The following is a 25,381-nucleotide window of genomic DNA, read 5'->3' as shown; positions in this document are numbered from 1 at the left end:
ACATTTCTAACCCAAATTGTCTCCCATGTGTCCAATAGAATCGGCTCTTGAATATTTTGAGCCCATTTTAACTTATTAGTCTTTAGTTAGTCTTAGTTAGTCTTTAACTAACTCCGTTTCAGAATCCAACTCTATTAAAACATTATAAATTCTCTTTATATGGGCTCGATTTGATCTTTAATCTGTTTTACCAAATTCACATCCTCTAAAGTAATACCAACCTTTTGATCTAAACTCCACCTAACTAACAATTGATTATACTGAAACCAAGAGTGTACAATATTTTGTTGCTTCAAGTCAACTAAAGATTTTAATTGCCAATCCTTCCCTACCAAACTAAGTAATTCCTTATAAGAAATCCTATCCAAATTCACACCCCTAGATACCCCCTCTATCGCATGTCCAGGAATCCCCCAAACTGGAATTTTACAGTTTAACTTATAATAATACTTCTTCCAGACACGCAATAAAGCGTTTCTTAAAATATGAGATTTAAAAACCTGATCTACTTTTTTATTATAAATTAAATATGCATGCCATCCATATAATATTCCTCAAGAAGGAGTATATTTTTATTTGTTAAGTTAAGCCAGTCACAATGTTAAAGCCACCGCATCATAATACAATTTTAAATTAGGCGCCTTAAGACCTCCTCTTTCCCGTGCATCTTGTATAATCTTAAACTTAACTCTTGGTTTTTTCCCTGCCCAAATAAACTTGTTAATACCCTTCTGCCATTCCTCCAAGTAGGCATCTTTTTTCAAGATAGGTATCATTTGAAACAAAAAAAGAAACTTTGGAAGAACATTCATTTTAACCGCTGAGATTCTCCCCAGCAAAGATAACTGTAGTTTTTTCCAATCATTTAAATCCTTTTGCACTTTTACCCATAATGTCTCATAATTATTTTTGTACAATTTAACATTAGAAGCTGTAATGTATACTCCCAAATATTTAACCTTTTTCACTATCTCAAAACCGATTAATTTAGCTAACATATCCTTTTCCTTCATAGACATATTTTTGGGTAGAATTTTAGTCTTATTGTTATTTACCTTAAAACCAGAAACTTTCCCATACTGGGTTATAATTTCCACCAAATCCCTTACCGAATCTGTCGGTTGAGATAACGTCACAACCAAATCATCGGCAAAAGCTCTCAGCCTATAATCATTCTTATTTATTTTTATTCCCTTTATTGTGGGTGATTCACGAATTTTAATAAGTAAAATCTCCATTGTTAAAAAAATAACAAAGGGGATAATGGACATCCCTGTCTTGTACCCTTTTCAATTTTAAATGCTTCTGTTAATCCCCCATTAATTATAATTTGTGCTGATTGTTGTTGATATATAGCCTTAAGAGCATACAAAAATTTATCCCCGAAATTCATTTTCTCTACAACTCTCAATAAAAATTGCCAATTTAACTGATCAAAAGCTTTTTCAGCATCCAAAAATATCAAAGCTGCAGGCATTTGATTATTCTTGTCCAAATACTCAATTAGGTTAACAATTTGTCTTACGTTATATTTCATATATCTCCCAATTATAAATCCAGATTGATCACTATGAATCAATTGCTTCAAAACATGCATTAATCTATTTGCTAATATTTTCGAAAAAAATCTTATAATCTGTATTCAAAAGAGATATAGGTCTATAATTCTTAGGCTGGGTAAGATCTTGATCCTCCTTTGGGATCAACGATATAAAAGCCCTTCTCCAAGATGGAGGTACCTCTGCTCCCAACAAAATACTATTAAAAAGTTTTATCATTTCTTCAGATAACATTTTATAATAGATTGCTGTTAATCCATCTGTACCAAGAGCCTTACCAACCTTTAACTGTTTAATTGCCCAAATAATTTCCTCAGAAGTAATTAAACAATTCATCTCATCTCGTTGATCATTTGAAAGTCTAGGAAAATGTGCTGCCTGTAGGTACTTTTCAATATCTAAAACTTGTATACTTTCACTAGCATATAACTTTGAATAAAAATCTAAAAAACTCCTTTTAATTAAATTTTGTTGATAAACCTCTTTATCTTTATAATCTATTTTCTCTATAATCCTTGACTTCTGTTTCTTCCATAATTGATAAGCCAACCACCTACCAGGCTTATTTGCATTACAAAATGTATTATGTTTCACGTAACTTAAATTAATTGCAGTCTGATCAGCCATTAACATGTTAAATTGATCCTTAAGCATATTTATAGAAACCTTTAACCTATTATCCAATGGATTCAAAATAAAAGCCTTCTCTTTCACTTTGATCTCTTCTTCCAACTCTTCACGTTTTTTGCCTGTTTGCGCCTATGCGCATTATTCATGTGGATCAAAACCCCTCTCATATAAGCTTTGCTAGCATCCCATACCATAGCCATTGAAGTATCCTTATGCATATTCAAAACAAAAAAATCCTTCAAATATTCTCTACATTTCTGCAAAATCCCTCATATCTAAATAAGTTCTCATTCAACCTCCAAGATCTTCTATTCCCTTCTTCAACAAGTAATTCCAACCATACAGGGCTGTGATCCGACAATGTCCTAGGAAAAACCTTGACATTCTTGATCCTAGAAAAGAGATCAGCAGTAATTAAAAAAAATCAATTCTAGAAAACGATTGATGCCTATCCAAGAAAAAAGTTAAATCTCTGTCCTCCATGTTCCATTATCTCCAAATGTCTCTGAGTTCCAAATCATCCTTCAATCAAAAAAATCTTTAGGTAATTTAGCGTGATTGGAAGATTTAGAAAGTCCTTTCTTGTCCTTACTTGCGTCTATAACTCCATTCCAATCACCCATCATTATAACAGATTTATAATCCAGTTGAGTTAGTTTCTGATGTATCAACTTATAAAACTGTTTTTGTTGTTGATTAGGAGCGTATAATCCAATGATAAGAATTCTCTTACCATATAATAATAGATCAATAATAACATATCTTCCTTGTGGATCAGAATCAATTAATTTCGCTGATAAATCTTTCCTCATGTAGATAACTACACCCTTTTTTTCCAGAGCAGAGGCTATAAAATGTAATCCCAACCAAGAGTTAATCAAATACTTTTGATCCTTTGAAGTAATATGAGTCTCTTGCAAACATACAACATCATTCTTATGTTGTTTCAAACAGTGAAATACTTTCTTTCTTTTCTGTGGTGAATTCAGACCATTAACATTCCATGTCAGAAACTTTGCCATCTTTAGTGGCGTGAAGCCTCTGGAACACTGCTTGAAGATCAGCTGTCGATGATCTCTTCAGTCTTGTCCCTCCCACAGGCTCTGAAGTAGTCAAGTGTGTTGTAAATCCAACATCTACTTTTTGCTGTTCTTTTTCTTTACGTCTATGAGCTGCACAAGTCATTCTCTGTTCCTTTGGATCATCTTTTGTCTCCAAACACTGTTGCATAGATTCAACCTGCAAATCTCCTACCACTAATGACGTTGCACCTTCAACCAGCTGTTCTTCAATTCTCTTAGATCATGGAGATGGTGGTGAGCCTGCCTTCAGGACAGAAGTATAAAAATCTCTCACTTTTAAAATTGCATTAAGTCTATAACGCGTCCCAGCATAGTTCACCACTATTCCAACAAGTAACTCCCATCTAAACTGAACCTGTCGTTTTTTAAGCTCCTCAGACAAAAAAGCAAAGCCCTTTCTTTTTCTAAGAATTTTTGGAGGTATTTCTTTTAAAATTATATCATCTTGAGCTGCAATTTGAAATCTCTGCTTATAAAAAGCCTGCATAATTTCATTACGAAGTGATCTTCTGGAAAAATAAATAACCACATCTCTTGGTAAATTTCTCTGCCTTGCAATCCATGAATTAACCCTAAAAATTTTATCTATCTCTCTCAAAATTTCTTCAGGTTCACATCCCAAAATGGGAGCTAAATCTGCTGCTATTTCTTCTCTCAGATTCTCTTGCAAATTCTCCTTCAGCCCTCTTATTCGCAAAGCAAATTCCATGTCTCTATATTGTGACATAGTAATTTCATCCTGTGTTATATCAACCTTATTTTCAACTTTACCAACTCTGTCTTCTAATCTTCCAGCATTTTCCACACGCTCATCCACACGTTCGTCTAGATGCTCTATATGGGCTGCTAACCCTTGAAGTGTAAGCACTATGTCCTCCCTCATCTCCCTATTTTTATCTTCAAAAAGCTCTGCCATCTCTTCTTTAATCTGTCGTGCTGTTTTTCCCAAAGCATCCTGTATATCTTTAAGTGTAAATGCCGGTGGTGGGGGAGAAGGTGGGGGAGACTTAGGCTTGGTTTGTTGTACAGTCTGAGTTACCGGAGAGGAAATGAGCCTTTACGAAAAGCGGAAATTCCTAGGCATTTTGAAGCCATTTTCAAACTATTTAGAATCACTTCTCATAAATCTTGTATGATCTTATAAAACCAACAATTACAAAAAAAAGAGAGAGAAAAGAAGGGATAGTAAAAACAAATCCCCCCCAAATAAGAAAAGAAGCTTGCTTTTTAAATGAGCTACCAAAATCCGTTACATTGTTTAAACTTTGTTGCTAAGTAAAAGTCTTCCTTAACAATGTCCTTTCAAACAAAGAAACAGCATTCCTGCGCCATTTTTCTCTTCTTCCTTTTATTGAAATTAATAGGTGGAGAAGATTCTTTAATTATTTCCTGAGTTAAAGTCCCAAATTCTCACAATTCTGATCCCTCCTGGTCAGCTCTGTCTGCTTTTAATTTTACTCACAGATCTCTCTAAAATGCAGATGTGGAAGCAGTGTCTAGCTTTGTTCCTAAGAACAAAGGCGTCCTGGGATGCGGAGAAAACCTCGGACTCCGAGGGAGTTCTCACCCTTCGACCTCCCAAAAAAAGATTTATGGAGGTCCTGGGGAATTCAACCTCTATCCGGGAAAGCTCATCTCCTCCCCTTCTCCCGGGGAGAGAGGCTCCAAGCCGCGAAAAAGCTGCTGTTTGCTGTCTCTGCAGGCTTTAACACATTCTCAGGACGGACAGCTAAGAAAAAGCCGGCATTGGCACGGCAATCGCCACCAGAAGTCAAAATAATGGATTTCTGAGGCAAAGTGTCAAAATGGTGTCAAGGGAGGGAGGGAGAGAAGTATATCTACCCATAACTAGAGGACCATTCTGTGCACTGTGTATTTTGCAACAATACACTTGCTCCTATTACAAAACACTAAATGGAAATCTCAGAAATTGGCCACTGACTCCAATTGACCTAGAACTGGCTCAGACTGAATCTTTTCTTCGTACAACAGCATTTGTAGACAGAGAGATGGGAACATGACTTAAGTGGTACCTTCTATGATGGAAAAGAAAACACTGACTCGTTTAATTTGCATCTCAATCTCTGTCCATCATTGTTTCTGGTGACAACATATTCCCTGTTGGATCATTTTCTGAATGACATTGCATTCGCTATCCAGTTCTAACCAATAAGCCGTATCTTTGCACTTTGCAGTGTCCCTGAGTATATGAATGGTAATCTTTACTTTTAGCTCAAGACTGTTTTCTTGTTATATTCTTAATCTCTCATGAATTGGAGCTCTGCCAGTCTCTATAATCACTGTTTTAGCTGGCAGTAATGGTAGGCACTGTGTTACCTTAATGAGCAGATGTACTTAATGAGCTGATGCTTAATTCAGTCCTAAAGGAAAAAATTCAAAAATAATAATTTGTTTCCTCAGTAAAACTCTCACCTCAATTTTATTACTTATTAATTAAAACATTAATGGATTTTGGAGTATCTCTTATTCAATAAATTCAAGTCTTAAAGTACCAAGAGTAAAATAATTATACTTCCCACATCAGGAATAAATCACTTTGTTGTCCAACTGACATCAAGAGGGATACAATAAAAATTTTAAGCTTATATTCAGAGCATTTAAACTGTTGGATCCGGAACATAGGCCTTCCTTCAGTCATCCTAGAGAAGACATGTTAAACTCGTAATGTCATGTGATGTCGCGTGACATATCAGAGCTTTTTCTCCATTGCCGGAAATGGTGTGGGCGCGGTTTCCTTGTAACGCGTCTGGCCTATGGGCCGGCAGTTTGACAATCCTATCCTAGATACTTGTTATGAATCTGCCTACCTACTGGACATTCACAATTCATTTAATATACTGCCCAGAGAGAGAGATCCTCTTTGTCACATACAATCCTAGTCCCTTCCCTTAAACATTGCCATCTTATGAGATGCAGGAAGTGTGCCTTTTCTATGGCAGCCCTTGCTCTATAGAACATCCCTGCTTTTGCCTCTGTCCTCCTAGCCTTCCAAAAAAAGGACTTAACACTTGGCTTTTCTGCAAAGTGGTGGGTCAGGATAAGGTGAATGAGAGGTTTTAACAAGGATGTTGGAAGCCTAACTTTGGTACTTGGCTTTTGATGTTTATGGTTTTAATAGGTATATGTATTATGCTCTTTTTGACTGATATTGTCTTAATTGATTGGGAGCCACTCAATAAGCTAAGCAGCTGTATAATTCAATAGAGGACAATATTTATAGCTATATTTATATAGCATATGTTTTAAATAACCAAAGAATTGAGATAGCTCCTTGCCTCTCTTGATGAAAGACAAATCGTGATTTTGGTTATTTCCAAATTAGGACAGAATTACAGAGAAGGAAAGAAGCTGGGTGAAGAATAAGAGTTTCCATTTCCCAACAGCCAAGGAAAAGGTAGAACCAAAAAGTGGGAATAATCCAGGAATCTTGTAGCAAAGTATGATTTTGTTTCAGAAAAATCTCTGCTTCTGTTGAAACAGGTAGGCTGTTTGCGTTAGGTTTAACATTTGATTCTGTATTTGATGTTAAATCTAGCCTTCGGTTCATAATTTTATGCAAACTGGTGAATTCTGTGTGATTTCATGTTATGGCAGAGATCCTTATACGAAGTGGGTGGGAAGCTGATCAGAAATAATGGAAAAAAAATGCTGCAGTCTCCAAAGATGTAAAGAACTTGGTAACATTTATTCTCCTCAGTTTCTTGGGCACTGGGGATACAGTCCGGAAACAGAAATAGACTCTTTGGAGTCTTAGATGTCCAGATCTGAAAGTAGTGATCAAAATAAAAAGCCATTCTGGCAACAGCAATTTGAGGCTTTTCTTCTGCTCTCTCACCAACTGTCTCAATAGGCCCTCCAGCTTCAGCTGTACATGTGTAGGCAGTGCTCTGTTTGCACAGTCTCTGTTTTACTTTTCTTCCTCCTGACATTCCACTTGAGGAAACAGCTTTATTCTCAGGATAATCAGTAGGTTGTTTCAAGGCCATGTAGCATAGAAATGTGGGGAAAGTAGTTAGTGCAAGTCTGAAAAGGGTAGTCCAACGAAGTTTTCCTGTTTTTAGTTTTTTTCTGCTGATCACTGGCATCTGCCATCACCATTTCATCCTTCTTATCCTTCTCATCCAGCCTCCCACCCTATCCCGGTTCTCCTAAGATGTAAGGTAGCCTGGGATACTGAAAAATATCCTGAGAGATGGCAATGATAATCTATTCTGTTCTGTTCTCTTGAAAGCTACAAGGCTATATTCATATAGTTACTAGAAATCAAGTGCGTCATTGTCTTCCAAGAAATCAAATGAAATAAAAACAGGTGTTCATGTAATATGGGCTTGAAACGTCTTCCTTTAGAAAAAGAGGAAACCATTGTCTCATTATTCTAATCCTCCTGAACCACAGTTCACCTTCATTAATAACTTGACTATCAAGAGATTCTATGAGATTTGACAAGAGAAATGGTCATAGAATTATTACATTTGTTAACAGCATTCAGGCAGGGTGCTTTAAGTAGTTCCCTGAAAAACTCAACTAAGCAAATCCCAAACAAAATTCAAGGCTTGTTCTTCTTCACAGACATCTGAAGAAAGGAAAGCATTCTTCTGAGTGATTAGTGAATCTGATGGATTGCAATAACTTCAGCTTAGTCATCCTGCAGTGGCTGCTGAGACTTTTTCACATCATGTTCTTCAACAATCTATCCCCATGGATAGATAGATAGATAGATAGATAGATAGATAGATAGATAGATAGATAGATAGATAGATAGATAGATAGATAGATAGCCAGGATAAGCTATAATTTTGGCTACACCACAGCAGAGACAGGTAAAATTGGCCAGCATTTAGTGTAGCTCTGGGAAGCTTCCATTAAATACCTAATCTGTCAGCAGCTCCATTAAGTATTAGACATACTGTTTACTGTCATGGCTGGAGTTCCCACCACTCAAGGCAAGACCTTGCAGACTGAGAAAAATAAGTTGCAAAAAGCCATACAAATTAGGAACTCTCACAGGGATCCCTATTCAATACTATGAAACAGAAAATAATGTTTTTCCTTTAGACTCTAAGATACTAACAAACAGTTAGCACCTATGAAGCAAAAGACCGCAGGAGTCTTTTGCTTCAAAGATACCTTTGAATAACAGTATCTTTTCTCTTGAATGTGAAGATACTTTCTTTGGCTGGAGTCAGGAAGAAAAGCATCTGTTCATTCGATCACTTCCAGTTCTTAAATTATTTGTTAGTCTACTGATTAATTATTTAGCTCAGTTTTCTTAGGATGGACAACTTATTTTCCTTCTGTCCCCAGTACTGTTGCTCTGGCCTTTGATTGTAAACTTTGCAATATAGTTGACACAATGTCCGTTGCTGTCTGGAGGAAGAAAATCCAGGAACGCCGGTACAAGGTGCAATCATCAAAGCAAAAGTTAGCACTGGGAGTAGTTTGCTCGCAGTGCTTTACATAGGAATGCCACACCCCGTATTCCCACCCCCAGCTGCAAACTAACATCCGCCTTAAGTGCATATAAGTCCCTCCACCGTCTTGTCCACGCCCTTCCCCAGAAGCGGACCCGCCTTGCTGGCTCCTAACATGGCCAGCAGACTCCTGCGCTGCAACCCCGTCAGCCACCCGGTCCCCGTCACGCCGTCCAGGTAGGAAAGCCCCAGCTCCGCCTCCTGGGTTGTCCAAGCAGGCCTCCATTCCATTCAAATAGTTCAAGCAGGCCTCCATTCCATCCGGTGGTGGTGTCCCCATGGCGGTGCTCAATGCTGGTGTTCCGCTGCACTGCTGCGTCAGCGCATGCTCACTCTCCCCCATCAGCTGCGATGCGCGACGGCTGCCGGAAGAGAATGCCGTTGCGGCTGCACCGCGGTCTATCGTTGGTTCGCCAGCGTCAGGTTCAGGAGGCTGGAACCGACCAATCGTCAAGGCACATGAGGGGGAAGGACCGGAGGCTATGGTCCCTGCCCTGGTGGAGGTGGTTGGTATGGGAGCGGTCCTCGGCGGCTGTAGGCTCCAGTGTGTATCACGCCCCCACCTGTGAATGGCAAGCCCCGTGGGGCTTGACAATAGTCTCATTTTCTTGTCACTATCTTCCTGGACTCTGATTCTGAATTGTTTTGCTTTATATGCTCCAGATCAGGGATGAATAAACTTTGTGCAGCTAGAGGTCTCACATTTAATACTTTATTCAGTTGCTGATGATCCCAAAGAACGCAATGGTAAAATGGTGGAACAGAATTGAAATTGATTGTGCTTTTTGGTTTTTTATTACTTTTGGGATAATAAGGGATTAAGCTGTAAAATAGTTATACTAAGCCTTATAGTAATGTTCAATACATTTTGGGAGCTACAACTCAACATGTTTTCCCAGTTTTGTTACTGAATCTTGCCACTATGTTGTTCTGGCATGCAAAAATGAGACTGGGAAGTGAGTACAACAAATGGATTTCCCAGTCATACACTGCCTGCCTCATTTCAATCAATCACTTGGTGCTAAATTGACAGCTTTTGAAAAAAAAGAATGGACTAAAGACTTGTAAAGATGAAAGACAAGATGAAAGAAGAAGTTAAGATGGAAACCTGTGTAAAACAAATATCTGGAGATGGAGAAAGTGGACATTTTGAACAGTTGGAAGCCAATCTGGTGTAATTCCTTTCTTTGCAAATTGCTCAAGCAATCCTCTCCACCCCTCCATTTTTGGTCTTTTCTGTTGTTTCCCATTATGATATTATAAATGAAATATTTATTTATTTATTTATGAGACTTATATACCGCTTTAAGTGCAAGCACTCTCTAAGCGGTGTACACCAGTAAGCAATGTATATATATATTTACATTGTCCCCAACAATCTGGGTCCTCATTTTACCTACCTTGGAAGGATGGAAGGCTGAGTCAACCTTGAGCCGGTGAGATTCGAACCGCTGACCTGCTGAACACAGTCAGCTAAAGTGGCCTGCAGTACTGCACTCTAACTGCTGATAGATAATAGATGAATGGGTGGATGGGTAGAAAGATAGATAATAGACAGACAGACAGACAGATATAGGTAGATGTAATGCAAAAATGAAAGTTTTTCAAACAAGAGAAAAAGGCAACTTTTCCACCTCCAATTTTTCTCTTATTTTCCTGTACTTTCATCTGTTTTAATAGTTTCATCTCTAATGGCACAATCTAGATCACAGTCCATATTTCCACAGTTATAGTCAGCATCACAATCTAACTCATATTACCCTGATCTTTTGGTTTTAAAATCCATCAATTTTTTACATTCTTTAATAATAAAAATTATTCCACAAAAGTCCAATTCATTTGTCTAATTTAATTTCAATTTTTTCAAAAGCTCTTTCATCAATAAATAAATAAATAAATAAATAAATAAATAATCTTTCAAAATAACTGTCCCTTTATCTGTTTTAAACTTTCTTACTCAACTTCTTCAGCTTTTTGGCAAAATTTCTTAAGTCTTTAAAACTTTTAAAAATTCCTTTATAATCCATAAAAAATAATAACTCACCATGTGGAATATTAATCTACTGCTTAGAAAAACCTAACTATAAATTAATCACATCCAAAAATAGTTAAGCTCTTGTGAACTTTGTGAACACATTATGACTGTGAGCTTGGTTGGACCCTTCAAATTATTCTGTCTGATCAGCATATCATGGCAAATGACTGGCATTATCCAGAGCTCTTACTATTGAAAAATATTATGCAACATTTCTAAGTAGCTTTAATTATAATTCTGTTTCTGAGAATCTTTCTCAATATATTTAGATCAGTATCATTTCCTTTAAAGCTTATACTTCACAGCATTCTTTTTAATGTACAAACATTTGTCAGAGCCATAATCTAGCTGCCTACAGAATCCAGTGAAACAGATGTGATATCATTGAACAGAATGAGGAGAGAGAGATGTCACACATAATCTATGAGAATAGATTTAATCTACTTTATACTCCTGGGAGAATATTGCACTGTTTCAGCAGGAAAAACAGGCTGATTTTCTAGCAAACACTGTAACAGGAAGACCCTCAAGGCAAGATACAAATCTTTATGTTTAAGTTGATATTGGCGAAGGATATAAATATCTGAGTAAAGGAGTCCCCTGTGGATTTTACTCTGCTAGCTATTGCTGATTATGGGGTGGTGCTCATCTCTCTTTCAAGGCCATTGAGCCAACACTGTCCAAAGACATTTCCGTAGTCATGTGGCGAGCATGACATCATGACAATTGAAGTGGTACCTATTTATCTACTTGCATTTACATGCTTCTGAACTGCTAGGTTAGCAGGAGCTGGGATGAGGACAGGAGCTTGCCCTGCAGCGTCACACTCAGGTCTCAAACCTGGGCTGCCAGCTTTGCAGATTTCAAGCCCAGCATCTTAACCACTAAGCTGCCACACCACCCCAAACATATGAGATGTAATATAATCAAAGTACCACCACTGCAATTTAAAAAGCTACTTTAGATAAGAAAAGCATCCTACATATTTTCTGGCTCCTACTGACCAGCAGAGTCCTACACTCCCATGTCACAAAAGTTTACTTAAGTAAGTTTATCAGAAAGGCTGTTCTTCATATACTGCATTAAACAAATGGAAAAATGGTACATTCCTTGATCTAGCATACATTATCTTGGTGAGCAACTGTTTCTTGAAAACTTACTGCTTGCGCCTTCATTTCATCAACTTCCTTTTAACTAGTTATGCTGGTTGGATTAAAAGCAAAAATGCTATTCCTCTGGAGTCTATATATTCCCAATGCTTAGTCTTCAGTCAAAGGCAAAATCCTTAGATCAGCCAAAACCAGCTGCATTAAATGAAACTAAAGTATCATACTTGCTCTTTCTTCAAACCTTTTGGTGCATGAATTCCTGTTGCCTATCTTAGGAACCATAAATCTTATAACTGTGATTATAAATTAAGATGTCTGCTTAATCAAGATTTGGGAAAAAAGAGTTCTAGTCTATTGTTAACCTGAATTAAGATTCTGAGCAGAACTAAGAATGTGTATTTATTATAGGAGCATATGAATTTGAGAAGATGCCAAGAGCCTGCAATTCTGCAAAGGCAATATACTGTAGGTAGTCCTCAATTTATGAAATTGAACCCAAACTTTCTGTTGCTAAGTGAGACATTTGTTAAGTGAATTTTGCCCCATTTTATGCCCTTTCTTGCCTCAGTTGTTAAGTGAATTACTGCAGTTGATAAGTTAGTAACCCGGTTGTTAAGTGAATCTGGCTTCCGCATTGACTTTGCTTGTCAGAAGGTTGCAAAAGGTGATCTTGGGACACTGCAACTATCACAAATATGAACCAGTGGGGATGTTGCAAAAGTCGTAACTGTGAAAACCGGTCATAAGTCACTTTGTTCAGTGCTTTTGTAACTTTGAACAGTCACTAAATGAACTGTTGTAAGCCAAATACTATATGTATGTAAATATTGTGTTCCACGCTGAAGATATGTAGAGGGAAATGGCTGAACAAAAATATTTTTTCAGATTCATTATTCCTATTGGGAAGTGGTCATTATAGGTAATCTATCTGCTACCCTCTTTCTTCTCAGGAAAAGGAGGAGGAGGAGGAGGAGGAGGAGGAGGAGGAGGAGGAGGAGGAGGAGGAGGAGGAGGAGGAGGATTTCCTCTTCCCTTTTCCTGAAAAATAATATATACTCTGGGGTGTTGGTATTCCCTATAGGTTTGTTTTGTATAGAGCCAAAACAAGAAAATTGTATCTGTAAGTTTTCTAATAGAAAACACCTTCCCTTTCAGAAAAAAAAGCAAATGTACTGTATCTCATACATCTAATAACATTTCAGAACCTGTTCTGGACACAATCTCAACAATAATTTTGAGAAGGTTAAAAGCAATACTAACCAGAACAGCATTTTTGATTGTTCTTTGTTACTCTACAGTTTGGGTTCAGCCTGAATTGATTAGCAGTGACAGTATGCCAGAGGTCATTACTGTTAAAGTATACCTCAGTGAACAATTTAAAATGAGCTATTACATTGCTACTAAGTGAAGTTGATTAAAGGATATAATTATCAACACTGACCAAACAAAAAACAAACATAAAACAAGGCCTCAGAAAATGGCCATTCATACTTGTGCTGATGGACATGTGCTCATTTCTTTTTCTTTTTTTTAATAATTTTTTATTTTTCCAAACTCTCCCCCATACATATACTGTGATATTTATCAGATGTTAACATACATTCTTTTAACATTCATATATAAAATACTTTTTAATAAAATGAAATAAATACATATACATGACTTTTGGTGTTGCTCGCCCATTTCCCCTTTCACTGTATCCACACTCCTTCTTCTCTACCTTCTTTCTCCCTTTCTTCTCTTCCCTACTTCCCTCTTCTTCCTCTCCTCTTCTCTTTCCTTCACCACTCTCCTCCCCTTTTCCCCCACTTCTCCTCTTCTCCTCCAACCTTCCTACTTCCTTCTCCCCTCCTTTACTCTTTTCTCTCTCCTCTCTTTTCTTCCCTCTCATCCCTCTTCAGATACAATTCAGGGGTAATGTCCGAGCAACTCTCCAAATTTCCCTATCTGTATTATGTACAATAAGATTAATTTTCTCTTACATTAATACTTCTGTTTATCTAACCTTCTGTTTATCTAACCTTCTCGATATATACTTCTATAACTTCTATATACTTATACAACCTCCAGTTATTCAATATTGTGTCACCTGGGTCTCCCTCCTTATCTGCTCCTTCTTCTTCCATCTAAATTGATGTTAACTATCTTTTAACCGTATTCTCTTTTCAGCCAATCATAAAAAGTTCCCCACATTTCATAGTAGTCTGACTCTATCTTATCTTTAATTGTCATTGTTAGTCTATTCATTTCTGCACATTCCAGTATTTTCCCAATCACCTCTCCCTCTGTGGGGGCTTTCAGTGCTTTCCAATTTTGTGCAAACACAATCCTAGCTGCCGTAATTATATGAATAATTAAATATGTTTTCTCTTTATTGTATTTCCCTGGTAGAATACCCAACAGGAATATTTCTGGTCTTAGTTCTATACATTGTTGCATCATCTTTTTTATCCATGTTCTAATTATATTTCCAATAGGTTTTAGCTTCTACACACGTCTACCACATATGGTAGAAGGAACCTAGTATCTGATGACATTTCCAACATTTCATAGACCTGTCCTTAAACATTTTAGTAATCTTTCTGGAGACATGTGCCATCTGTAAAACATTTTGTACATATTTTCTTTATACGCAGTCGCCATTGTCAATTTATAGTTTCTTTCCCATAGTTGCTGCCATCTATCTAATTCAATTGTGTATCCAAAATTCCTTGTCCATTTTATCATTGTCTCTTTCACTTGTTCCTCCTCTAACTCCATATGTAGTAGATAACTGTACATTTTTAATCCATTTTTCTTCCGTTCCTGTGAGTATTTCATCTAACTCTGTTGTCCCCAATTAGCACCATCTATTTTAACATATTTTTCATATCTAGATTGTATTTGCGTTCTCATGTACCAATCCATCTTTATTCCTTGTTCCTCTAATTGTTGTTTGGTTTTCAACTCCCCCATATCTCTTAGTAAGTCTTTATATCTTATAATGTTTCCCATGTTAAACATATTGGGGTGTATTAGCACATCCATAGTTGAGAGCCAATTTGGAATCTTCAAATAATGCTTTCTCTTTACTTTCTCCCAGATCACAAATAAAGAATTCCTTATATAGTGTCTCTGGAAATAGCTATGTATTCTGTTTTTTCCATACCATATGAAAGCATGCCATCCCAACTGTAAATCATGTCCCTCTAATGTCAATAATCTTGTATTCCTCAGTAAGATCCATTCTCTCATCCATAATAATGCTGCAGCCTGATAGTACAATTCCCAATTAAGTAGACCAAACCCACCTCTCAATCTTGTATCTTGTAACATTTTTAGATTAATCCTTGCAATTTTTCCCTGCCAAATATATTTCAAGATTATTTTATTAAGGCCCTCAAAATATTTCTTATCTAATCTTATTGGTATTGATGAAAACAAAAACAATAATCGTGGTAATATATTAATTTTGATTATCACAATCCTTCCCGTTAATGATAGTTGTACATTTTTCCATTTATCCAAATCTACTTTGTCTTTTCAATTTATGATAATTATCCTCTTTAATTGTTGTGCATCTTGCTGTCAGGTGGATCCCTAAATATTTTATCTTCTTTACAATCTGTATGTATAATTTTCCCACCAGTTTTTTTTTTGTTTTTCAGTAATATTTTTCACTAACATTTTGGTTTTATCTTTATTAATTTTCAACCCAGCTACCTCACCATATTTTTCTATTTGTTCTATTAATACAGGTCCTGTCTCTAATGGTTCCTCCAAAATAAATACTAAATCGTCTGCGAATGCTTGTAGCTTATATTCTTCCCTCTTAATTTTCATCCCTTTTATGTCATTATTCTGTCTTATATGTTTATTTAATACTTCTAATGTCAGAACAAACAACAGTGGAGATAGGGGACAGCCCTGTCTTGTTCCCTTCATAATGATTATTTTCTCAGTCATATCTCCATTTATCATTACTTTGACTGCTTGCTTATTATAAATTGTTCTGATTACTTTTATAAATTTCTCCCCACAATCCATAGTCTGTAATTGGCTTATCATGAATTGCCAGTTCACATTGTCGAATGCCTTCTGAACGTCCAGGAACATCAATGCCATCTGTTTCTCGGGGTGTGTTTCATAATATTCTAATGTGTTCATTTCTGAAGTGACTGTATAGGACACTGGGCTAGCTAAGAAACAGGAAAGTGCTATTATATATACTTAATTTTTTTCAGAACATCACTAACAATTGTATATACAGAAATAATTTCCCCAACAGAAACAAATTCAGACATCTGACAATTTAGACTTTTAAGATGTCTAATATGTACAGCTTTTGAGATATGTGTATGATCTTTTTTTGCCCCACTATAATTTGATAAACTGATGTTCTTCAGGATAAATTACTTAAAAATTAACTTAAATGTCAGAGAATCATAACCCTATTGTCAACATAACTTGACAACTGAAGATCTATTTATTATATATATGCAGAAGTGCTCAAAGAACAGTCTCTGTCTTCTCTCTTTTACAACAGCAGTCCCTTCTGTATAAAAGGGCAACCAGAGCAGATTGAATCTGAGTTTGAGATGAAAAATCAAATAGAACTGACTATTATTCCAGGTTGAATGATAAAGACTTTATTAGCCAATTTCATGTTCTATAACAAAATATAAAATAAAATGATACAAAAATGATGTGACTGCCCTATAGTAATAATGTAGCAATTGTATCTATTAATCATAGGGTTAATTAAGTTAATCACCTTCAAAAAGTTACTGATTAGAAGAAAGTCCATAAAATAATTAAATGTTTCAGATGCCACTTCCTTCATTTAGCAAGTAATCAGAGAATGCCTCTTTAACTTTTGCATTAATAAAGATCTCATTAAATGTAAACCTGCAAGAATTAACGTAAAAATCTTATTAACCTGGAAAAAATACTTTTCTTGAAAGGTGCTTATTTCTTTACAGAAGTAAAGGTCAATTGTCCAGTTACCAATTATCTCTGTGCTGAGCTGATATTTACATGGCAAATCATCACTTAACATAGATGATTTGAGAAAGCACATTGTAAGTGTAGCACAGTCAAGTCTAAATGGAAACTTCAACTACAAAGAAAGACATTTGTCTCATTGGCCAAGTTTATGAGATAGACCAATGGGGGGTGTGTTTTAAACTATCAATTAATAAGCTGTTATGAAATTAAATTACCAGATGTTAGAGTAGGTAATAATTCAGGCATGACTTCAATCCTGTACTCTCACAGGGGCACACACTCACATGAGTTGGTGTTTCAACCAACTGAGTAATGCAATGTAACTCTTGGGCTTGCCAAGATAGTCCATAGTATCTCCATATGAAATTTTGAAAACGTTTAAAATAATATATCAAATACATATTTGAAGAGGAAACAACCAGCAAATCCCAAAGCTATTGGCTAGGCTGGATAATGAAAAAAACCCATCCGTGAAAAGGACAGTAGCAAGCCAATATTTTCAACACAGATATGTCCATTAAGTTACCAGGAGCCAAATTTGACCCAAGAGAAACTTGATTTTAATATATTGTCATGACTGGGCCTTCAACTACATTTGTTATTCACTTTCCTTCCATAGTTCCAGTAAGTGGAAAAAACTTGTTCGGGAACCAACATTTAAGTCCTATTTCAGAACTTCTCTCAAATGAAAATTTTGGATTTGACTAATAGAAATAAGTACATGTAACATGTGGCTAAATAAGGGAGTCAGATTAACTGTTCCTTCTGTTCTCTAATCAAAGCACAGAAAGAATACATTTCTATTTCAATCTCTTTGGAATTGAATTATAGAAACCTGTCATTATCCTTTGGACAAGAAAATGAAATATAGGAAAAATGAAAAGATTTTGCCTTTTTTTCTGACAAACTATATTAAGTTTCATGTCTGCAAGCTAACGTGAAAATGCCTATTTATCAATGTTCTGATTCATTCCCAGTGCCAGGACACAAAGTGGTTTGTTTAGCATATTGCATTAATTTTGCATTTACGGCACCTTGTATTTTTAGCAAATGAGAAAAAAACCAGGACACACTGAATAAGCTTGTATTGCTTTATTAACTTCTTAAAATATTCATTTAAACATGTTCAGCTTTGTCGCTAAGCATACGAGAACCAGCAGTGATGCCTATTGGATACTATGACTATTATAGTGCTCACTAGTATGCACAGAATTGATTATTTAAATTGGGAATTCACTGTAACTCCAATATAATTTCACTGATCTTTACCACATTGTACACTATATGCAGGTGTTTGTTGGATCATCATATTTATAACAAGATTTCTGGTTAGATTAAATTATGCAGTAAAGGCTATACATTAAAGCAGAGTTCCCCAACCTTTTGGACACCAGGGACCGGTTCCGTGGAGAGAGGTTTTTCTGCGGACTGGGGAGTGCGTGGTATTGTGTGCTGCCTGTTTTGTTTGCTTGTGCGGACTGACTACTGGCATGCCATGGACCGGTATTGGTCCATGGACCGGGGGTTGGGGACCCCTGCATTAAAGGTTTTTGTTTTCTATTTATTAAAGCATGTATTGAGGAAACTAAATGGATGCAAAAGATATATTTAGATTTTTAAAGTTTTTTTTAAAACGAAAACTATATCATAATGGCAAACTTTTACACTTTGGTTTTAGTATTAACAAAATTAAAGCATTTAATTTTTAATTAAAGAATAGCATTGGCACAGAATGTAAAGTCAAAAAAATGAGAATAAGATAATTGTGAAGCAATAAGCAACAAGAACCAATTTTCAGTTAATTTTACCATTATACTTAAAATTTATAGATGTGTAAATATTTTCTTGTATTCAACAGAAATGTAGGATAAAATGACTTTCTATATTAGTAGAAAAATAGTAGAAATAATTCATGTTATTCTAAAAAAGAACTCAACAGATTATTAAACATGAAATAATATCCAATGACCAATGATATTTAAACTATTTTTTAAAAAAATAGTATATTTTTATTACTTATAACACTGGGGAAATATTCAGCTAAAACAAGCAAGCCAAAAAAACAAAAGTTATCTCCGTCTGTAGAAGCAATATGGAACCTATAGCTCAGTTTTGCAAAACCAGCCATGGAAGTTGATTGTTAGGGAAATCTAATATAATTTAAAGACCATTGAAATAAAGAATTTGACCCCTTCCTTAGTAAGACAGGAAAGATAAAGTAGGTCACAATAAATTCTGTCCTAATGGCAGAAGCCAGGATATGAGAGCAAAACATTTCGGTTGCATTTAGGGGAAAAGTTGCTTCTGTTCATCTTATCTGGGGAAAAGAACACATACCTCAAATCCTTTACATTACAGACTCCTGTGAGACTCCATAGTACCTCCAGAATAGTCATAATTGTTTTGGGAAAAGGAGGAGAAGATATGGATAAAAAATGCTTAGCCAGTTGAAAATCAGCAATGCTTTGCTATGGAGGTGATATTACATTATTTTGCTGCTTTAAATTAATTTCAGAGTAATGAATGAATACAACCTTTCCACTCACAATTTTTTTAAGTGAGGGGACAAATATAAGGAAGACCTCATAACCAAAATGCAATTTCTATATCCATTTTAATATTAGAAACAATTAAGTCAATATTATTTTCTAGTGAGATCCTCAACAGGTATTGGTACTTAGCTCTGCTTATTTCTTCTACGTTAATTTGGAATGGTTGATCTGAGACTTCTATATGTTAAGTCCTTAGGCGGACTGTTTTCCTGAGGTCTTCTCATAGCGATGTATTTTAAGTCAGGTATCCAGAGTCTAGGACAACTTACCGCTGCTAGTTGTTGCCGCTAGCTCACCCCGGCCGATTCGACACAGGACAACTCACCGTGGGAGAATGCCAGAGACGAGGGGAATATCCTCCTCCTCCTTTGTAGCTCAGACTGGGGGGAAAAATCGGGGAGCACAAAGTGAGGAGGGGAAGAGGGGCTTCCCTTCCGAACAGAAAAACGATCACTTTGGAAAGAGTCGCACACTTTTTGGTGCACAGGAGTTTCTGCCACAAAGTTCAAAGGATATTGGGAGGCGGGAGCTGGATCAGGGAGGGAGGGAGGGAGGAAGAGAGAGAAGAAGGAGATCGCCTCTTGTATTTTCCTGTGCTGAGTTGTCCTGCGGCAAGTTGCACATGGCAAGTTGTCCTGTGGTGACCTGGCCAGGGTGAGCCAACAATGGCGACCCGGCTGTGGAAAGTTGTCCCATTATGTGGTATTCATCCAGAATTCTTGCTACATGCTGGGAAACATACAATAACATGGCTAGCACAATTTTACTCTTGTATCTTACAGAGATCAAATTGCCAACATACGCTGGATCATGGAGAAAGCTAGGAGTTCCAGAAAAATATCTACTTCTGCTTCATTGACTATGCTAAAGCCTTTGATTGTGTGGATCACAACAAATTGTGGCAAGTTCTTAAAGAGATGGGAGTACCAGACCATCTTATTTGTCTCTTGAGAAACCTGTATGCAGGTCAAGAAGCAACAGTGAGAACTGGGCACGGAACCACTGGTTGGTTCAAAATTGGGAAAGGAGTCCGGCAAGACTGTATTTTATCGCCCTGCCTATTTAACTTGTATGCAGAGCACATCATGAGAAAGGCAGGGCTAGATGAATCAAAAGTTGGAATTAAGATTGCCAGGAGAAATATCAACAACCTAAGATATGCAGATGATACCATTCTAATGGCAGAAAGTGAAGAGGAACTAAAGAGCCTCTTGATGCGGGTAAAGAAGGAGAGTGCAAAAGTTGGCTTGAACTCAACATTAAGAAAACCAAGATCATGGCATCTGGTCCTCTCAATCCCTAGCAAATAGATGGGGAAGAAATGGAGGTAATGACAGATTTTATCTTCCTGGGCTCCAAGATCCCCACAGATGGGGACTGCAGCCAAGAAATTAAAAGACGCTTGCTCCTGGAGAGGAAAGCTATGGCAAATTTAGACAGCGTACTAAAAAGCAGAGACATCACCCCGCCAACAAAAGTACGTATAGTCAAGGCCATTGTTTTCCCAGTTGCAATGTATGGTTGTGAAAGTTGGATCATAAGAAAGACTGAGCACAAAAGAATTGAGGCCTTTGAACTATGGTGCTGGAGAAGACTCCTGCGAGTCCCCTGGACTGCAAGGAGATCAAATCGGTCAATCCTAGAGGAGATCAACCCTGACTGCTCTTTAGAAGGCCAGATCCTGACGTTGAAATTCAAGTACTTTGGCTACTCACTGGAGAAGAGCCTAATGCTGGGAAAGATTGAGGGCAATAGAAGAAAGGGACGACAGAGAATGAGGTGGCTTTATGGAGTCACTGAAGCAGTAGTTGTGAGCTTAAATGGACTCCAGAAGATGGTAGAGGACAGGAAGGCCTGGAGGAATGCTGTCCATGGCGTTGCGATGGGTCAGACACAACTTCGCAACTAACAACATAGTAATTGGAGAATTTAAATACATTAGCAACTGCCTTATTTTAAAGAACTGAGAATTTAATCTAAAATGCATAAAGAATGTCTACTTGTGCTGTCTTCTTTGTTTGCAACATGAAAAATACACAATCTGTGAATCTGTTAATTCACAAAAATAATAAATGAAAATCAATTTCTCATTCAAATCACATTAAGGAGTTAATTGTTACTGTGATGGTGATAGCAATTAGATTCACAATGTAGAATGAAAATAATTGGGCATAATGCTCAAATTAGCATTTTATACTATTAAAAGATCTATCCTTTACTATTGACTTGTAAAAAAAAGTTGCTTTATTTCTTTAATATCTGCTTCCCCATTACAAAGAGATAATCAATTATTGTAAATAAATGTCCGTGAAACTACCGTAGAGAGGAAGTAGCTGCTAGACTGTTTTTTGAACATTCCTCTGGCAAACATCCTCCACTTTGCTTTGACTCCCTATTCTAGGAACATTTCCATGGAAAGGTTCTGTTCTCTGGCTTGATCTTGGCATACGCTAATGAACAGTTTACAGACACTCAGCACCTTTTATTGTATACAAGAACAAATTCACTTTAAACAGTTGATTGCCCTCTGCCAACATGAACACTGTTCTTACACCCACAACAGTTAATTTACTGTGCTGCTTTTTTATGCCTTTTATATAGCTTGACTACTATAGTACATTTTTTCTTACATTCAATCAAGTCCAAATTCTCAAAAATTGTCCAGACAAGTCCCTGCAGTTTTCTTGGCAATGTTTCCTCAGAAATGGTTTGCCATTGCCTCCTTCCTAAGACTGAGAGAAAGTGACTGGCCCAAGGTCACCCAGCTGGCTTCATGGCCAAGGTGAGACAAGCATTCATGGTCTCCTGATTTCTAGCCTGATACCCTAACCCAGTGATGGTGAACCTTTTAGAGACCGAGTGCCCAAACTGCAACCCAAAACCCACTTATGCATCGTCGGGTGCCGGGTGGGCATGGCTCATTGGGTGGGCATGGCTGCAGTGATAACGGCAGACTGGGTGGGACTAAAAAGTTCAATCAATCAATTCCAACTTTGCAAGATATTTTTTGTTCCCGCAAGAAGTTGAAATTGACTGATTGAACCTTTTTTTTTTTTTTTTTTGCACACGGTGGCAGAGGCCTAAAGCGAAAAGATTTTATAAAACCCAGCTGAAGGCCTAGGACTGGGGCGACAGCGCACGTGCCCACAGAGAGGGCTCTGAGTGCCGCCTCTGGCACCCGTGGCATAGGTTTGCCACCACTGCCCTAACCATTACACCAAACTGACTCTCACTGTGGTACTTAGCCTTGTGTTTTTAAATTTTGGGGCTAGGTTAAGTTAAGCAATTACGGTAGTAGTTGTTGACATAATTAATATTTCTGCCCTAAGAAACTCTAGTTTTACATCCTCCTCCCCTCAGTTCTCCACCTACTTCTCCTCTATATGTCTGGAAGGAACAAAGATCTACCTCCTCTTTCTCTGGTCTCAAAGAGGCAGGTAAGGGAAAAAACCTTCCCCTCTTCATCTCTGTGGAGATCGGCTCTTCTTCCAAAAAGCAACAATTGTTGGCAACTTTCCTTCCCCTTCAGGGAGATGCTTGATGGTAGAATTTCTTTCAATCTCTCTCTGTCACTCTCTTCTTGACTATCTACCTGTCTTACTTACTCCACCCCAATAAATCCCCAACCTTCCCTTATTGTGTGGCTTTGGATTGCAAAAGCATTGTAACTAGAAATGGTGAAAATGGAAAGCTTACATGCATATCATTCACTGCCTCCCAGGAACATTTAGTATCCAGACTCCTTTCCAAGAAATCAGCTTTTTAAGCCCAGTTATCCTGTGCTGAGTCCAAAAAGCATTTTATCTCAAGTTCTTCCTTCCCATGTCTCAGGATGAGAAATGGTGGCAGAGATAAGATGTGTTAAGGGGAATGAAACTGTAAAAGCAATTGAACTTTCAAGATAACCAAAGGCTGCAATCAAACGCTACTTGTGTTACCATGGGTAATCCGATACACTTGACATCTAGCTTGACTGAGAACACATGGTATATAAACACACAAATATAAAAATGATAGTGTAAACAGATGAAAGCCACTTGTGATCCCCTGGGGAAAGGAGGAGTTTCCAGATAGTGATGGTTAGCAGAGTACTTTCGGTAGATTTGCTAGATCTAGCTGCTCTTTAAAGATGTGTTGAGCCATAAATTTATCTTTTCATTGTTTATGACCATAACAAATATTTATTTGATTTGATTAGCTCTCCAATGTGAAAATACTGAGAGTGACAGACTGACACTATTAGCCATTATTGTTCTAAAAGAATGACAGCTGATTTCATTCATAAGCAAATGCTGTCAAGAAAAAAGTTCTAGCCAATTGTCTTGTGGGTTACTATAGCAACAAAGGTATTGCTCTGAGGTGTCCTTCTTCATGAATACATACATGTATGGCTCAACACCTCCTTAAAAAGCAGCTAGATTACTCAGGGGCCACCTACAAATAGTTTGCTAAGCATCACCATCTGAAACGTTTCATATATTGCTCAGGAATGAGTTTGATTTGAGGATGTCTTTTCAGTATAACATAGTAACATATGACCATTATAAAAAAGTCACATGGATTATTGTGTTCCAATTTGTTCCAAGCAAATTGGCAATACTGGTTACTGGTTTGTTTGTTTTTTAAATAAAACCTCAGCTCTCAAACTACTGGCCAAGATACTTGCTAATAAGGAAAAATAAGTAGCCATTTATTCACATTTAAAATTACAGAAAATAAACATGATGTTCCATGTTTACAATGTTATCTTTCACCTGAACTGAGAAATCTAAAATGTGTCTTGTTGTTTAAAAAAAATTGGGAAAATGAAAAAGCATAGAATTAAAGAAAAAATCTGCATTTCCCCCCCCCCCTTTCTTACCGTATGTTGACCAATGCATGAGTCACCTTACTGGCTGGCTCCTTCCACTGGCCAGCATTAGTAGAAAGCCTTAGAACTGAAAGAAAGAAAAAAAAATATTCTCTGATACCTATTTGACTGCAGCTCAATTTTTTGTGGCTTGGGACTGCATTTCCTTCCAGCCCATTTTTTTTAACCGTCTCAGCATTGACAGGGACGGGCAATATGATACGTTATTATTGGAGGAGATGGGGACAGAACGTTCAATCTTTTATATTTTCTGGGCAATTGGATGGGAAGAGACCTGACATTTAAAAGCAACAAAGACAAACGGTGCCCTGTTGGGTCATCATTTCAGAGATTTTTCTTAACTTAAATAGAGAAACAGAATCACCAGGGTAGGTCATTGGGAGTAGGAGTGAGTTCCAACTTCCTGCCAGCTTCCCCATTTTCCTTGTGGGAATCCGGCAACCAAAATCATAAATCTTCCTTCCTTCCTTCCTTCCTTCCTTCCTTCCTTCCTTCCTTCCTTCCTTCCTTCCTTCCTTCCTTCCTTCCTTCCTTCCTTCCCTTCACACCCTCCCTCCCTCGTAAGTAGCTGATGCTGGGTGGCAGAGAGACTAGCTTAAAAACTGTCACAGAATGTTGAAAATGATCGTTACTCAGTAGCCACCACTTTCCCAAATTTCATTCCTTCAGGACTCATGGGTTGCAGATTTTGGACACATTCTGTAAGTTAGTCTGTTTGAGTACCTTGGTTCAACAATTGTTGCCCTATGATGCACCATTTTGCTCAGTTAAAGGTTATGACAAGAGTTTTAATAGAAGATGTTATCTTAAGCCTACTGAAATCTTAATATACTATTTTCTTCAGTTTCTTGTTCAAATGTAACATAAAATTGTGATGTTCTGTTTGATACTTTGCTGGCAAATTTCAGAAACACTCTTGGAAAACTTCAGGAACAATAAAAAAAATGTAATGTTCAGGTACATGTTTATTTTGTGTACTGTCCATTTCCAATATGAATACATACATTCATAGTAAAACACTTAATATACAGATCTCATCCCTTTCCAAATATGTCTAGATACATAA

The 25,381-nt window shown here is 37.0% G+C and overlaps 1 protein-coding gene across 5 annotated transcripts in view; it reads right to left on the bottom strand.

Moving 5' to 3' along the window:
* Window positions 1-25,381, bottom strand: part of ARMH3 (armadillo like helical domain containing 3) — a 150,163-nt gene that overhangs the window by 66,427 nt on the left and 58,355 nt on the right. For all 5 annotated transcript variants that reach the window (XR_005555157.1, XM_039331096.1, XM_039331099.1 and 2 more), the window contains exon 23: window positions 24,307-24,382. Coding sequence is in view for 4 of the 5 variants with exons in the window: in XM_039331096.1 (XP_039187030.1) it covers window positions 24,307-24,382 (76 nt within the window). In the remaining variant the exon portion in view is untranslated. The remainder of the gene's footprint in view (window positions 1-24,306; window positions 24,383-25,381) is intronic.

The sequence above is a fragment of the Crotalus tigris genome, unplaced genomic scaffold (assembly GCF_016545835.1).
Source record: "Crotalus tigris isolate CLP2741 ecotype Arizona unplaced genomic scaffold, ASM1654583v1 scf7180000024434.1680833, whole genome shotgun sequence".
NCBI classification, from domain to species: domain Eukaryota; kingdom Metazoa; phylum Chordata; class Lepidosauria; order Squamata; family Viperidae; genus Crotalus; species Crotalus tigris.
This window is presented reverse-complemented; position numbering and strand designations above follow the sequence as displayed.